Genomic DNA, 17,077 nt, shown 5'->3' on the forward strand with positions numbered 1-17,077 from the left:
GAACGGACAGTAGGCTTGGGTTGACAGCAGGCTACCGAGCTCACAGTAGGTATTAGGACTGGCAGAAAACCGCAGTGTCGCTCATAGGCCTTTATTTTGGCCTCAGGTATGGGGAGGGGGCTGAAGGCTGGTAGCAAGAATTAGGGCTGGGGTAAGGATTCAGGTCTGGTCACAGGCCTCATAGTTGGTAGCAAACATTAGTTCATGTCACAGGCCTCCTGGTTAACATTAGACCTCGCGGATGGGAGCAGCCATTAGAGGTGGTTATGGGCCACTGGAGTTAGAAAGTCCTCGTTTTTGGTGGTAGACCACTGGGCTTGTGGCAGAAATAAAAGATGGTCACAGGCCTCAGGGCTGGTAGAAGACACTGTAAGTGGTTAAAGGCCTCGTGGCTGGTAGAAGGACTCAGGGCTGTTAGTAGAAATGCTTGAAGAACGTGGTCTGAAGTCCCCATGGTCACCTACATGATGACTCTTGTTGTTCTCCAGCTGGGCATGAAGTTTTATACGTTCCCTGTCACGCAGAGTCCGTCTTGAAAAATTCTGGCAGTGGTAGCACTGTTCAGGAGAGTGTGTGGATTGAAGACACACAATACACACGGAGTGTGGGTCTGCCAGTGCAATCTTCTTGCCAGAGGAAGGGCATTTCCTGAATAAAGCTGGCATTCTGACTCGAAAAATTTATGGCAAAACCACAAAACCAGTAGAATAAGCTGTTAAGTGTCAGAAAATGTCGAATTTTCTGAGAAAAATACCAATTCAATTACTTTCAGTCAAAAACTGAAGAGCTCAGCTCCAGGATCCTCACAGAAGGAGACGGAAAAAAGAACTGACCTAACTGCCACCTGTGGTGCATCATGGGAGCAAGGGGTCTCCTGCAGGTCTTAAAGGCACGGTACCCCTACTCTAATGCCTTAAAGGCAAGGTGTCCGTTTTCCTTTGTTTCTTACTACTCTACTGCAGCCTAAAGGCAAATGCCTGCAATTACAAGCTTTCTCTATGGCAATAAAGTATTGTTGTATGGAAATTGTGTACTGCTTCCTCTTTTCCTTATGGGTTGGAAAGGTATAGGTACTACAATGCAAACCTATGTAATTTCAGCATTTTTGCCATGTTGGAAACATGGTAGGCTGCATGTATATGTTTTCACATATACATATGCATTTATATGTACATATATATATATATATATATATATATATATATTTGTTTTTTTTCTCTACGCTCCGTATATTTTATATATGCTCCGGGATCCCGCACATGGGCGGGGATTATTCATAGATTACGACTATTGATGAGTATACCCTGGATGAGAATGGAGAAGCTGCAACACGCACTGGAGTAGGAGGATGTAACAGCTGCAGCAGGGGGGATGACTTGTATGAGGATATATCAGCTGAGGGAACGACACTAGGGGTAGGAGGATATAACAGCTGCAGTAGGGGGCGGAGGAAATAACACACCTGCAGTAGAAGTGGTATGAGGATATATTAGCAGAGGTAGGGAGAGTGAGGGTACGAAGATATAACAGCTGTGGCAGAGCGAGTAAGGGTACGAGGATATAACAGCTGTGGTAGGGCGAGTAAGTGGAACGAGGATATAACAGCTGTGGTTGGGCGAGTAAGGGTACAAAGATAAAACAGCTGTGGTAGGGCGAGTAAGGGTACGAAGATATAACAGCTGTGGTAGGGCCTATAAGGGTACGAGGATATAACAGCTGTGGTAGGGAGAGTAAGGGTACGAAGATATAACACCTGTGGTTGGGCGAGTAGCGTTTAAGGAGGTAGTAGGGAGAGTCAGAGTATGAGGATATAAGAGTTGCAGTTGTGACAGTAAAGGGCATAAGGGTATAGCACAGCCGTAGTAGGGAGAGTAAGGTTTTGCGATTACTACGATACAGGGTCCAGCACACAGCATCCCTAAAGCTCCACAGCGCCGAATCCCACAGAGAAGTACCCACTCCCAGCATGCCCTGTGACGCAGCGGCCTGGGGCAGAGCCCTCCTTTCTCCCCTGTTCCCTCAGATGTCCTGTGAGCGGGGGCCCGGGGCAGAGCCCTCCTCTCGCTCCCCTGTTCCCTCAGATGCAGGGGCCCAGGGCAAGGCCCTCCTATCTCTCCCCTGTTCCCTCAGATGCAGGGGCCCGGGGCAGAGCCCTCCTCTCTCCCCTGTTCCCTCAGATGCAGGGAGCCCCGGGCAGAGCCCTCCTCTCTCCCTGTTCCCTCAGATGCAGAGGACCAGGGCAGGGCCCTCCTCTCTCCCCTGTTCGCTATGATGCAGCGGCCCAGGGAAGAGCCCTCCTCTCTCCCCTGTTCCCTCAGATGCAGTGGCCCAGGGAAGAGACATCCTCTCTCCCCTGTTCCCTCAGATGCAGTGGCCCAGGGAAGAACCCTCCTCTCGCTCCCCTGTTCCCCTCAGATGCAGAGGACCAGGGCAGTGCCCTCCTCTCTCCCCTGTTCCCTCAGATGCATGGGCCCAGGGCAGAGCCCTCCTCTCTCCCCGGTTCCCTCAGATGCAGGGGGCCCCGGGCAGAGCCCTCCTCTCTCCCTGTTCCCTCAGATGCAGAGGACCAGGGCAGGGCCCTCCTCTCTCCCCTGTTCGCTATGATGCAGGGGCCCAGGGAAGAGCCCTCCTCTCTCCCCTGTTCCCCCAGATGCAGGGGCCCGGGGCAGAGCCCTCCTCTCTCCCCTGTTCCCTAAGATGCAGAGTCCTCCTCTCTCCCCTGTTCCCTCAGATGCAGGGGCCCAGGGAAGAGCCCTCCTCTCTCCCCTGTTCCCTCAGATGCAGTGGCCCCGGGCAGAGCCCGCCTCTCTCCCCTGTTTCCTCAGATGCAGGGGCCCCGGGCAGAGCCCTCCTCTCTCCCCTGTTCGCTCAGATACAGGGGTCCCGGGCAGAGCCCTCCTCACTCCCCTGTTCCCTCAGATGCAGGGGCCCGGGGCAGAGCCCTCCTCTCTCCCTGTTCGCTCAGATGCAGGGGTCCAGGGAAGAGCCCTCCTCTCTCTCCCCTGTTCCCTCAGATGCAGGGGCCCGGGGCAGAGCCCTCCTCTTCTCCCCTGTTCCCTCAGATGCAGGGGCCCGGGGCAGAGCCCTCCTCTCTCCCTTGTTCCCTCAGATGCAGGGGCCCAGGTCAGAGCCCTCCTCTCTCTCCCCTGTTCCCTCAGATGCAGGGGCCCGGGGCAGAGCCCTCCTCTCTCCCCTGTTCCCTCAGATGCAGGGGCCTAGGTCAGAGCCCTCCTCTCACTCCCCTGTTCCCTCAGATGTCCTGTGAGCGGGGGCCCCGGGCAGAGCCCTCCTCTCTCCCTGTTCCCTCAGATGCAGAGGCCCAGGGAAGAGCCCTCCTCTCTCCCCTCTTCCCTCAGATGCAGAGGACCAGGGCAGTGCCCTCCTCTCTCTCCCCTGTTCCCTCAGATGCAGAGGACCAGGGCAGTGCCCTCCTCTCTCCCCTGTTCGCTCAGATGCAGGGGCCCAGGGCAGAGCCCTCCTCTCTCCCCTGTTCCCTCAGATGCAGGGGCCCAGAGAAGTGCCCTCCTCTCTCCCCTGTTCGCTCAGATGCAGGGGCCCAGGGAAGAGCCCTCCTCTCTCCCCTGTTCCCTCAGATGCAGGGGCCCAGGGCAGTGCCCTCCTCTCTCCCCTGTTCCCTCAGATGCAGGGGCCCAGGGAAGAGCCCTCCTCTCGCTCCCCTGTTCTCTCAGATGCAGGGGCCCGGGGCAAAGCCCTCCTCTCGCTCCCTCGTTCCCTCAGATACAGGGGCCCAGGGAAGAGCCCTCCTTTCGCTCCCCTGTTCTCCCAGATGCAGGGGCCCAGGGCAGAGCCCTCCTCTCTCCCCCCTGTTCTCTCAGATGCAGGGGCCCGGGGCAGAGCCCTCCTCTCTCCCTTGTTCCCTCAGATGCAGGGGCCCAGGTCAGAGCCCTCCTCTCTCTCCCCTGTTCCCTCAGATGCAGGGGCCCAGGGCAGAGCCCTCCTCTCTCCCCTGTTCCCTCAGATGTCCTGTGAGCGGGGGCCCCGGGCAGAGCCCTCCTCTCTCCCTGTTCTCTCAGATGCAGAGGCCCAGGGAAGAGCCCTCCTCTCTCCCCTGTTCCCTCAGATGCAGGGGCCCAGGGAAGAGCCCTCCTCTCTTCCCTGTTCCCTCAGATGCAGGGGCCCAGGGCAGTGCCCTCCTCTCTCCCCTGTTCCCTCAGATGCAGGGGCCCAAGGAAGAGCCCTCCTTTCGCTCCCCTGTTCTCCCAGACGCAGGGGCCCAGGGCAGAGCCCTCCTCTCTCCCCCCTGTTCTCTCAGATGCAGGGGGCCGGGACAGAGCCCTCCTCTTTCCCCTGTTCCCTCAGATGTCCTGTGAGCGGGGGCCCGGGGCAGAGCCCTCCTCTCGCTCCCCTGTTCTCTCAGATGCAGGGGCCCGGGGCAAAGCCCTCCTCTCACTCCCCTGTTCCCTCAGATGCAGGGGTCCAGGGAAGAGCCCTCCTCTCGCTCCTTTAGATGCAGGGGCCCGGGGCAGAGCCCTCCTCTCTCTCCCTTGTTCTCTCAGATGCAGGGGGCCGGGGCAGAGCCCTCCTCTCTCTCCCCTGTTCTCTCAGATGCAGGGGCCTGGGGCAGAGCCCTCCTCTCTCCCCTGTTCCCTCAGATGTCCTGTGTGCGGGGGCCCGGGGAAGAGCCCTCCTCTCGCTCCCCTGTTCTCTCAGATACAGTGGCCCGGGGCAGAGCCCTCCTCTCTCCCCTGTTCCCTCAGATGCAGGGGCCCGGGGCAGAGCCCTCCTCTCTCTCCCCTGTTCTCCCAGATGCAGGGGCCCGGGGCAGAGCCCTCCTCTCTCTCCCCTGTTCTCTCAGATGCAGGGGCCTGGGGCAGAGCCCTCCTCTCTCCCCTGTTCCCTCAGATGTCCTGTGTGCGGGGGCCCGGGGAAGAGCCCTCCCTGTTCTCTCAGATACAGTGGCCCGGGGCAGAGCCCTCCTCTCTCCCCTGTTCCCTCAGATGCAGGGGCCCGGGGCAGAGCCCTCCTCTCTCTCCCCTGTTCTCTCAGATGCAGGGGCCCGGGGCAGAGCCCTCCTCTCTCTCCCCTGTTCTCTCAGATGCAGGGGCCTGGGGCAGAGCCCTCCTCTCTCCCCTGTTCCCTCAGATGTCCTGTGAGCGGGGCCCCGGGGCAGAGCCCTCCTCTCTCCCCTGTTCCCTCAAATGCAGGGGCCGGGGGCAGAGCCCTCCTCTCTCCCCTGTGCCCTCAGATGCAGGGGCCCGGGGCAGAGCCCTGGTTTGTTGTACTCCACCGCGGAGAAGCCAGGCAGCTCTGAGCGCTCCGATGCCCTCCGACAATGTTATTCGCGCTCAGCGCCGCCTTGGATTGATTTTGGCTCCATCAGGCCTTTGGCTCCAGGCCACAAAAAAAAAAAGGCAGCTGCTCCTCTTGTGTGGGCTCAGGGTTGTTAACAGTCAGGGGATAACCATCTGCAGCAGTGACAGAGAGGGCAGGAGCCCATTACAGATCTCCATCAGTGGGGCAATAAAGAGATCAGGCCGCCTGCTGCATCACACCCAGCCCTGCAGCACAGGCCGATGCCTGGACAGCTCGGCCAGGGCCGGGCCTCTAACCCTCCCCATGCCTGGTCGCCCAGGCTTTAGACCGCGCCCCGGTCAATCAGGCCTAGACGGTCACCTCAGACTGGAGCCAGGCCTCAAACTACCTCATGTTTTCTTTGACCTACCTTTGTAACTATGTAACTACTATGCAACTACCTCACTACCTCAAGTATTACATTTTATTACTCGATCACCCCCGTTGTCTTGTAAAGCGCTCTGATATCTGCAAAGATCTTGTTCGCGCTATATAAAACTTTCAAAATAAATAAATAAAATAAATAAACTGTAAATGCCCCTCAACACTTGCAGGCAGCCAGGCCCACTCTTGCTCCATGAATGTCGATCAGGCCTAGACGATCACCTCACACTGGGAGCCGGGTCTCAAGCTCCGAGCAGTAAGGCCCTACTCAAGGGAGGCATAGCCTATCACCACCGCCTGGGCATTAACCTCCCTCCTGTTTTGTACTAGACAGCTAAGCACGAGCACTACTCCAATCTCACCCAGGACAGGCGTGCCCAGCATCCTACCCCAAGCATCAAAGTCTATACTCCCCGGCTCAACGACCCTAGAAGACCAGACCCCACTCTCACGTCTCACCTCTACTACTAAGTTTTGCGCTCTACCCCGGGCAGCAAGGCCTACCTCGCAGTAAGCGCAGTCTTTACCACTCCAACTAAAAAAACGAATTAAATCTCACACGGTAACACAGCATCAAAGGGCTATGGCTGTCTGAGCTCAAAAACAAAACAATACTTTACGATCACCATCACATGGGCATTTATAAAATATGAACAAGCTTGTTCTTTACCCACTCTGCCTCAACCAAGGAAGGGGAAGGGCTTGTGCCAGTTCAGAGCTAACTCTGACTGCGGAGACCCTTCAAGAGCATTGCTTGCAGAGATGGTCACTCCTCACACTCATGGTTAGATCTGCTGAGCCCCATGGCCGCAGAGGGACTGTACATACATATGCTGAACTAAAGATTACTATCCATTGTAGCTACCAAAGATCTCTGTGTCCATTGCTATAGTAGGCACACACCTCTACAGTACAGCTCTACTTTAACAGGCCCTGGCCAGTAAATAGTCCAAACAGCAAAGAGTCCTTCAGCCGACCTGTTTCCCCATCATCTCTCCTCGTACCACACTCTGACCACTGCACCCGCCCTCCTTCCTTATCTGGGCGTCATCCTTTTTCAGCCTTCCTAGTTTTGCCCTCAGAAGCTCACACTCACTGCAGCTGTACCAGCCTTTCAAGAAACCCGACTGCAATTTACGGCAACTTTGCAGCTCCTTTTGCTTTCAACATTTCTGATTGGTTCTTAGCCTCTCTGAGGACCCAGCCACATTTAGTGGTCTAGTAATGATTTTCTTAATCAATTCACACGAAGTACCTAATATGACTTCGGGGCATCCCAAACCTCTACTATACTGAAAATGGAGGCCCAGCCATCCTCCTTCATATGGTGGAGGCCATGTGCACACTCCCCAGCACCCTTCCACATCCGACAAGTGATATGCCCCCTCCCAAACCAAATTCCTAAGCTGTCCATGGCTCTTCGAAGGCAAAGGCCACCCACCCCCTCTCAGCCTTACCTCAGCAGTCTGTCCTGGGAGTCCCTCACAGTGCCTCCAAGGATCAGCTCTTCCTGCCAGTGCATGAACCTCTTGGAGAAGCCGTAGCAGCCCCCCGCCAGCTCCTGGGGGATGTTGGGAATCTGGGGAAAGGAATAATGAAGCGGGTCATGAGGGTGGCAGCGTCCATGGGGCAGTGGAACATCACCGCACATATCATACATGCCAATTAGACTTTAACATATTTGTAAATAGATAACATTTATTTTACTAAACCCTGTAGGCTTTCTGTAGAAGATAAAGGGATTCTGAGGGCAGATAAAGACTGCAAAACTGCTAAGAATTGGCAGACAATGCTGTGTAAAATGGCCCCGCTACTACCTTTGCCCTCCACACCCAAAATGAACTCATACAACAAGTGTGTCTGGTAAAATCAGTCCTCAAAATAAGCACTTTAGACAAGTAGCCCCCAGAATGTGCCCATACAAACTGTGATAAATGCAGTCCTAGAAATGATCACAGAGGTGGTACAATCAGTCCTCTATCAACCTCTGAGGCAATGCCACATGGCAAACTCACCCGTCTTTTCTGCTTGTTGGGCGCGCTCTCTGGGCACTGGGGGTCCATAGGGTCGAGGCACGGCCGCTCCATGTACGCCTGGCCCACGTCGGCCTTGTCCAGCATCTCCTTAAAGCCATCCACGGAGGTGAACTGCCCAAGCTCTTCCATCAGCTGCATTGGATTTAGGTTTTTCCACTGGATTTCGGGCCTCCCACTGCCAAAAACATAAAAAAGATTTGTTACAAATATAAAGCAGCAAATAGCAAACATGAATTATTGCTGCGAGCCCCTCCTGCCCCGAGTGAAGCCATGTGACTTCCAGTGGCGTCCACAATCATGGACACTCCTACTGGCAGTGAATGAATCTGCTCAGCCAGACCTGTGAACAGACTCAGGAAAGAGAGGCTGCGCATCCTTGGGGTGCACTGTGAGGGTCTGTGAGGGTGTTCTTTCGTGGAGAGGAAAGCGAAAACCAGACCGGAGACCAGGCTGCGAGAGGTCGGCTAGGCATGGGTGCAGTGTGGGGCTTGTGGTGTGGAATGTGGTAACAGAGTCATGAACAGGTAAGCTTTTCCAGGTGGAGAAGGATGGGTCAGCGAGAAGACAAAATGACCCAGGAGAGGCGGCCTCGGAGGAGAGTCTGCAGCGACAGGAGGTCTGGAGCAGGGAAAGACTTGCAAGACTCAGTAAGGAGCCAGACAATGGGGTTGCAAGCACGCCAAAGGTGTGGCAGGCCACAATTGAGCATGCCCTGGAACAAGCAGACTTGGGAAGGGATTGAAGACTCGGCAGATACAAAGTAGGCTTGGAAGTGGGTCACTCGGCTGGTTTTTGCTCTTGATCCGCGTGGTAACCCCCAGGAGAGGGCTGGCTAGGCTGCATGTAGAGACGCTTCCCTCTAGCTATGCTGCCCGGCGTGACCCGTCCTCTCTGCTCTGGTCTCTCGAGCACCCCCACCCCCTCGGAGCAGCGTTCCAGGGCAGATGCACGGTAACCCGGCGTGCATGATCCTGTTACAGAGACAAACAAAGCGGGAAAAGAAGCCCTACGACGCCTCGTCGGCTTCCATCCCCGACGCCGTGCAGCGTCAGGACAATTAATGGCAGCTCGGTTACATCTTGATACACTGCGGGCAGGGGGAGCCAGAGGAGCACAGCCAGGACAAGCATGAGGCGAGGGGCACATGGCGGAGGGAGAAGACGCAACTAAAGGGACAGCAGCCAGGTGGAAGACAGGCAGAGGTGCAGCAGGCAGGGGTGCAGCAGGCAGGTGGAGGACAGGCAGGTGGAGGACAGGCAGAGGTGCTGCAGGCAGGTGGAGGACAGGCAGAGGAGCAGCAGGCAGGTGGAGGACAGGCAGAGGAGCAGCAGGCAGGTGGAGAACAGGCAGAGGTGCAGCAGGCAGGTGGGAGGACAGGTAGGTGGAGGACAGGCAGAGGTGCTGCAGGCAGGTGGAGGACAGGCAGAGGAGCAGCAGGAAGGTGGAGGACAGGCAGAGGAGTAAAGCCAGGTAGACAGACAGCGGGGCAGATCCCAGGGAGGACAGGCAGAGGAGCAGAGCTTGGTGGAGGACTGGCAGAGGAGCAGCAAGCAGATTGGGAGACATGCAGAGGAGCAGCAGGCAGGTGGAAGACAGGCAGAACCCAGTGGAGGACAGGCAGATGAGGAGCAGCCAGGTGGAGGACAGGCAGAGGAGCAGCCGACAGACATATGGTGGATGGAGGCACAGCACACAGGCACAAGGCAAGCAGCAGGGCAGAAGGCACAACACAAGAAAAGGTGCAGAAGCCATGCATATGGTGGGCGGCGACCCACTAGTGGTAACTAGGTAACCCTGTATCCCTCAGCACCTGGGCATTAATAAGTAATCTATAGCTGATGCTGTTGGGTCAAACTATTGCTTAGTGTGTGATGCTGGAGTAAAGTTTTAAACCTATCAATTAATCCATCATGATATTTCTGAAACACCCCAAATAACATGAATAAAAATACTCCTACAATGTAAACAATTACTTTTTTGTTTTATGTAAAAAAGATTCAGACATATATGGCTGTCACATTTGCAAGTACATCAACAAAGGTGAAAGATATGACGTATGTGCATTAAGTGAGCTAAGGTGCGGCTCTGCAGCTTTCGGCATTTGTTGCCCTCGATTCGGAAGAGTGACAAGCACAAACAGATCAGCGTCCAGTGACTAAGGCATACTGTACGTTTTAAAAGTAACAAGCACGAGCGAGACCAACATCTAGTGACTGAGGCATAGTTTATGCCATCTTAATTAACATGCTGTGTCGCCAAGAAGACTCCAACCGGAGGGTGGACTCATCTTAACCGTTCTTTGAGCCACAAAGTGAAAATCAGTCGCTTTTCAAGACTCCTACTGGATGTGGCATTTCACCTATAATTAAGGGCGCCCACCACATACCATTCAAACTTACTGAATCTTCAGGCCTCAATACGTAGACCTCTTCCACGTATTTTCTTGGCTGTCCATACTCCTCTTATTGTCAGTCCAGATGAAGAACTTTTGATTTGCGCACAATCCTGGGTCGAAACGTCAACGTGTTTTAAGGTCATGTCCATTAGTCCCCTCACCCTAAGCCTGGAATAACTATTGCCAGGGCCACTGAGGAAGACACGTTATTGCAAAAGGTCAGGCCATTCTTTGTTTTTGTGTGTGTGTGTATATATATGTAAAAACGTATCTACCTTTCACTGATCTCACTAATGTGTCACCTTATCTCACTTAATTCACATACGTCACCTTTCACCTTTGTTAATGTAATTGCATATGTGACAGTCATATATGTCTGAATCTTTTTTTACATAAAACAAAAAAGTGATTGCTTAGATTGTATGAGTATTTTTATTCATGTTATTTGGGGTGTTTCAGAACTGTTAAACTATCATGATGGATTAATTGATTGGTTAAAACTTTACTCCAGCATCACACACTAAGCAATGTTTGACCCAATAGCTTCCGCTGTAGATTACTTATGGTGGGTGGCGAGGCAGCACACAGGCACAGGGCAGGAAGCGGGGCTACAGCCAGCCTTATAGCAGGCAGAGGGACAGAAGCCAGACATATAGTGGGTGGAGGGGCAGCACAAAGTCACAAGGCAGGCAATAGGGATACAACTAGCCTTCTAGAGGGCAGAAGCAAGTCACATGGTGAGTGGTAGGGCAGCACATAGACACAGGGCAGGCAGACATGCTTTGGGTAGAGGGGAAGTGCACAGTGCAAAAAGCGGAGCTACGGCCACCCTTATAGTGAGCAGAGGCTGCAGCCAGACATAAGGTAGAAGAAGAGGCAGCGCACAGGCACATAGCAAGCACATTGGCGACCTCCAAGCTTCATAGGCAGAAGTCAGGGAGTGCTTCGTCATCTCTATAAGGGGCACAACTTTATTACAATTAAAAAAAGCATTTGACACAGAATACAACTAGAAGGCCAGTGTCATTGAAGGCTGTGAAAAGTCAGTCAGATAGAAGTCTGTTCTCTGGAATATTAAGTTACGAGGGGCACTCGCAAAGCACTATGATGCTTGTTTCATGGACCCAGACTGGATAGCCGTAGCCACCTTTTCACGCCACAGCCATTATTTCTTTTTGCTGGTGGGTGGAAATGACAGGAGGTTCCGGGTAGTAAGATCCAGCCATATACCACTAGTGAGGCCACCATAGCATGGAACAGCCATCCAAGGAGCAAATATATACCATTACCACCCCAGACACGAGCGTGTCCAAAAGACCACCGCTGCGGCGACCCACATACAGCCTTCCAAATAGGCCTTTATTGGAACAGCATGTGCCGCAGGGCGAAGTCCCCAGGTTCATGCAGGCTGCACACTGGTTCGAGACAGTCTTGAGCGCCACCCATGCGCTCTTTCTTTGCACAACTGCTCCACTGTCTCTTTCCCAGGCCTATTTGTTTGCTGCTTTTGTTACCACTACAGCTTGGAGGATTATGTGACCACTATATTTTCAGCCCTTACACCCAGCCTTTACCCATGCCAGCACCCCTAATTTGAACTAGTCTCCCACTTTTAAAGTCATTATTTGAAGTCTGATGATTTAGTGGAAGCCACAAGTCTCTTGATGTTCGGTTGTGCAGTCGGTGAAAGCTGACCGCGTAAAGTGCTGCGGAGAGGAAGCCGGCTGAGTGCCTACAGCATACATTCTGGCTAAATTTCTGATTCTGTAATGTAAAGATACGACCTCCCCACGAGCCTCCCCACGAGCCACCGAGAGGAAGTATAGCAAGAAGGTCTGGACCCATGAAAGAGAGAGCGATCCCTCAGTGTCACAGAGCTGTGGCAATGCATGATCCTTAGTGCATCAGTGTTGTTCTGTTCCCCGGGCCCTCCCCTGGCATGGAGGGAAAGCAGTGCCTCTGCCTTCCAAGCGCACCAGTGATTCATGGGAGCAGGTTCCCACATACCAAGCGGGCCCCCTTTATCGGCCTTTTCTTGCTTCACTGCGCCAAGTCTGCTGCCTTTTGTTTTTCAAGCAGATTGCAGCCTTTTGTTGTCCAAGTTGTCTCTACCCTTTTGCTCTCTGGCTCCAGTTCTTTCACTCTCTCTCCCTTGCTCTCTCTCCCTCGCACACACACTCTTTCTCCCTCTAGTTCCATGTCAAAGGGGAGCAGCAAACCTTCTGCTAAGGTGGCCAGGCAGTGCTTGGAAGCTGCTATCCCTGCGCCTCGGGTTGTAAGCGCGGTGGCTACCCACTGCACGTGCAGCGTGCCAGGACTGCCTTTTTATAGGTAGTACAGAGCCTGCGCCTCGTAAATTGTCATTATCTCTCGCTGTTTCTCCGATGCTGTCCCTTCTGCCTCGGTCTTTCCATCGGTATATTTGTCTCCCTCTCCTGCCCTGTCCCGCTCTGGCCTTCTCTTCCGTTTTGTGAGCATCTTTCTGGTTCCATCCCTCCCTCCCTCCCTCCCTCTCTCTCTCCCTCTCCTCCTAGCGGTTCCCCGGGCCTGGCCGGCTTTAGAAGTACTAGGCCCCTCAGCTCCACGGCCATCATTAGCATGAGAATGAGGGCAGTTACCCATTGCTGACAGAGCACAGCCCCCCGGGCCCCTCAGGGACAAACACACTTGTAAACAGAGAGAACACTGCCTATTGTGGAGCAGCTTCCAAAGCTGCAGCCTGCACTCCCCTCCCTCCAGACACCCACCCGGCCGGCCGGCCGGCGCCCCCTACACATCCTGATAGAAATATAATGAGAGGATGAGGGCAGCCCGGTGCTCTCCGCCCACACCATGCTCTCTCCACCGCCCCCAGGGGCCTGAGCTCAAGCCACCATGGTGTACTGTACCTCCTGTGGAGGCCGCTCCCCACAGGTGCCCACAGTACCACCTGCGGATGCCGCTCACCACTGGTGCCCACAGTACCACCTGTGCAGCCGCTGACCAACCTGTGGGGGCCGCTCACCACAGATGCCCACAGTACCACCTGTTCCCACAGTACCACCAGGGGAGACCGCTCACCACAGGTGCCCACAGTACCCCCTGTGCCCACAGTATCACTTGGGGAGACCGCTCACCACAGGTGCCCACAGTACCACCAGTGCAGTCTGCTCACCGCAGGTGCCCACAGTACCACCAGTGGAGTCTGCTCACCGCAGGTGCCCACAGTGCTACCTGTGCCGTCGCTTACTACAGGTCCTCACAGAGCTATCTGCGTTGCCGCTCCCCACATTTGCTCACAGTGCCACCTGTGCAGGTCACTCACCTCTAGAAAAGACAGCGCCACCTGTGCAGGTCACTCACCTCTAGAATCGACTGCGCCACCTGCGCAGGTCACTCACCTCTAGAAAAGACAGCGCCACCTGTGCAGATCACTCACCGCTTGAATCGACAGTGCTACCTGTGGGGCCGCTCACCACAGGTGACTAGAGTGGATACGTGTAGAGGCCGCTCACCACCGATGCGGACAGTGACACCTGTGCCTACAGCCTCACCTGGGCAGCCTGCTTCTAACAGGTGCCTAAAGACCCTCCCATAAAGGCCACTCTTCACAGTGTCCCTCCATCAGGGTCAACTGTGCCTCTGACACATATATACCAGTTGAATCACAAGATTACAGGGCCCTTCTCACAGCCTTAGTGCAGAAACTAATGTAGCCAATTCTCTGTCCTCTCTTGGTTTGACAATGTAACGCTAGCTCACTTTATCACTCTATACAGGGGCATCCAGTGATGGGGGAGCTGCGCAGTTCCATGCAGCACTTGGACCCGCCTGAATTATGTCTAGGTCTGGCTGGAGTATCTGCTAGTCACCATGCCATGGATTCCGCGCCCAGGGCATCCCTGTAACACCATCCTCTCTCTGGCCAATAAAGGACCCGGGACCAAAATAGCCTCCTGGCCAGTCTACAGAAACTGAACTGCCTCATTGGCATGAGCGCTACAGACTATCTCGAAGTGTACAGACTTTGAATTTGGTTTATTTTTGTCAGTTCTACAGACTTACAAGACACACAGTTTTTTGTGGGAATTTTAAAGGGTTCTTGTTTTACATCATATTTGGGGTCCTTTTGTGTCCCTATAAGAAGGCTTTGTAAAACTAATTTTACCAGACCAAGACTTGGAATGGCTAAATCGATCTCCAGGATAACACACAACAATATTTTAGGGACAATTATGCATCACTCTAACACCGAGGTTCCATCACACGTCTTACTGGCTCCAAAGTGAATATTACCATGGGCGAAAGGAGGAGTCGTACTGAAATTGGGATATTTCTTCACTTCCGAGACGGTCACTGGTCACTGACCGTGGCATGACTACAGGAAAATTCTCAATAGGCAGAACACTCATCCCGTTAACTGGCATTGATAGTTGAAAACTGAGGCTGGTGGTACTCACGGAAGGTAGGCAGAGCCGCCCTGCAGCAGGGAGCCTTCCCAGAAACAGTCCAAAGGAGTCACGATGAGGCACGGAAAGAGCTTTTCAATCATCTGTAGAGACAACAAGATGCGGTTTAGAAGCTGGCTCAAACGTCCATCACAGAGTTCTCCCAGTCCACCTCCATCCTACTTTCCCTCCCCCGCTATTTTTCTACCAAGGTCCATCAAACATACACCTCAGCATGGCGGATTTACCCCAGGCCTCACCCCCAAAAAACTGCCATTGCTAAGAGAGCAATTGGCCCCATAGTACTCATTAGCCCGTGCCCTACAATAATGTTCTCCAGGATCCTTTACTGTTCTAGCTGTGGACTCAATCACCTTGCTTGGTCAGCGGATCTCAACCCTGCCATTATTCTAGCTCTGGACTCCACCACCCTGCAATGTGACAGTATCTCATCCCTCCCACCCAGGACCCTTTGCTACTCCACCTGTGGGACTCACTGCTCCACTGTCAGTGACTCTCATCCCTGACCTCCAGGATTCTTTGCTATTCCACCTCTGGGACTCACTGCTCCACTGTCAGTGACTCTCCTCCCTCCCCTTCAGGAACCTTTGCTATTCCACCTGTGGGACTCACTGCTCCACTGTCAGTGACTCTCATCCCTGACCTCTAGGATTCTTTGCTATTCCACCTCTGGGACTCACTGCTCCACTGTCAGTGACTCTCATCCCTGCCCTCCAGGAACCTTTGCTATTCCACCTGTGGGACTCACTGCTCCACTGACCTCCAGGATTCTTTGCTATTCCACCTCTGGGACTCACTGCTCCACTGTCAGTGACTCTCATCCCTGCCCTCCAGGAACCTTTGCTATTCCACCTCTGGGACTCACTGCTCCACTGTCAGTGACTCTCATCCCTGACCTCCAGGATTCTTTGCTATTCCACCTCTGGGACTCACTGCTCCACTGTCAGTGACTCTCATCCCTGCCCTCCAGGATCCTTTGCTATTCCACCTCTGGGACTCACTGCTCCACTGTCAGTGACTCTCATCCCTCCCCTTCAGGAACCTTTGCTATTCCACCTGTGGGACTCACTGCTCCACTGTCAGTGACTCTCATCCCTGACCTCTAGGATTCTTTGCTATTCCACCTCTGGGACTCACTGCTCCACTGTCAGTGACTCTCATCCCTGCCCTCCAGGAACCTTTGCTATTCCACCTGTGGGACTCACTGCTCCACTGACCTCCAGGATTATTTGCTATTCCACCTCTGGGACTCACTGCTCCACTGTCAGTGACTCTCATCCCTGCCCTCCAGGAACCTTTGCTATTCCACCTCTGGGACTCACTGCTCCACTGTCAGTGACTCTCATCCCTGACCTCCAGGATTCTTTGCTATTCCACCTCTGGGACTCACTGCTCCACTGTCAGTGACTCTCATCCCTGCCCTCCAGGATCCTTTGCTATTCCACCTGTGGGACTCACTGCTCCACTGTCAGTGACCCTCATCCCTGACCTCTAGGATTCTTTGCTATTCCACCTGTGGGACTCACTGCTCCACTGTCAGTGACTCTCATCCCTGCCCTCCAGGATCCTTTGCTACTCCACCTGTGGGACTCACTGCTCCACTGTCAGTGACTCTCATTCCTGACCTCAGGATTCTTTGCTAGTCCACCTGTGGGACTCACTGCTCCACTGTCAGTGACTCTCATCCCTGTCCTCCAGGATCCTTTGCTATTCCACCTGTGGGACTCACTGCTCCACTGTCAGTGACTCATCCCGGACCTCTAGGATTCTTTGCTATTGCACCTTTGGGACTCACTGCTCCACTGTCAGTGACTCTCATCCCTGACCTCCAGGATCCTTTGCTATTCCACCTCTGGGACTCACTGCTCCACTGTCAGTGACTCTCATCCCTGACATGAGAATCCTTTGCTATTCCACCTCTGGGACTCACTGCTCCACTGTCAGTGACTCTCATCCCTGCCCTCCAGGGTTCTATGCTATTCAACCTGTGGGACTCACTGATCCACTGTCAGTGACTCTCATCCCTGTCCTCCAGGATCCCTTGCTATTCCACCTCTGGGACTCACTGCTCCACTGTCAGTGACTCTCATCCCTGCCCTCCAGGATGCTTTGCTATTCCACCTGTGGGACTCACTGCTCCACTGTCAGTGATTCTCATCCTTGACCTCCAGGATTCTTTGCTATTCCACCTGTGGGACTCACTGCTCCACTGTCAGTGACTCTCATCCCTGACCTCCAGAATTCTTTGCTATTCCACCCCTGGGACTCACTGCTCCACTGTCAGTGACTCTCATCCCTGACCTCCAGGATCCTTTGCTATTCCACCTGTGGGACTCACTGCTCCACTGTCAGTGACTCTCATCCCTGTCCTCCAGGATCCTTTGCTATTTACCCTCTGGGCTCCATCGCTCCACTGTCAGTGAATCTCAACCCTCACCTACAGGATCCTTTTCTATTATTCTAGCCCTAGGCTCCATCACACAGCCTTAACTCAGATGCGC

The 17,077-nt window shown here is 54.0% G+C and overlaps 1 protein-coding gene across 1 annotated transcript in view; it reads right to left on the reverse strand.

Moving 5' to 3' along the window:
• The window catches only part of PTCH2 (patched 2), a 98,521-nt gene that overhangs the window by 40,319 nt on the left and 41,125 nt on the right, over positions 1-17,077 (reverse strand). Inside the window, exons 5-7 of the mRNA XM_086952296.1 lie at positions 14,568-14,659; positions 7,713-7,908; positions 7,155-7,276 (exon numbers count right to left, since the gene is read on the reverse strand). Of these exons, the coding sequence (XP_086808422.1) occupies positions 7,155-7,276; positions 7,713-7,908; positions 14,568-14,659 (410 nt within the window). The remainder of the gene's footprint in view (positions 1-7,154; positions 7,277-7,712; positions 7,909-14,567; positions 14,660-17,077) is intronic.

The sequence above is a fragment of the Lissotriton vulgaris genome, chromosome 1_1 (assembly GCF_964263255.1).
Source record: "Lissotriton vulgaris chromosome 1_1, aLisVul1.2, whole genome shotgun sequence".
NCBI lineage: Eukaryota > Metazoa > Chordata > Amphibia > Caudata > Salamandridae > Lissotriton > Lissotriton vulgaris.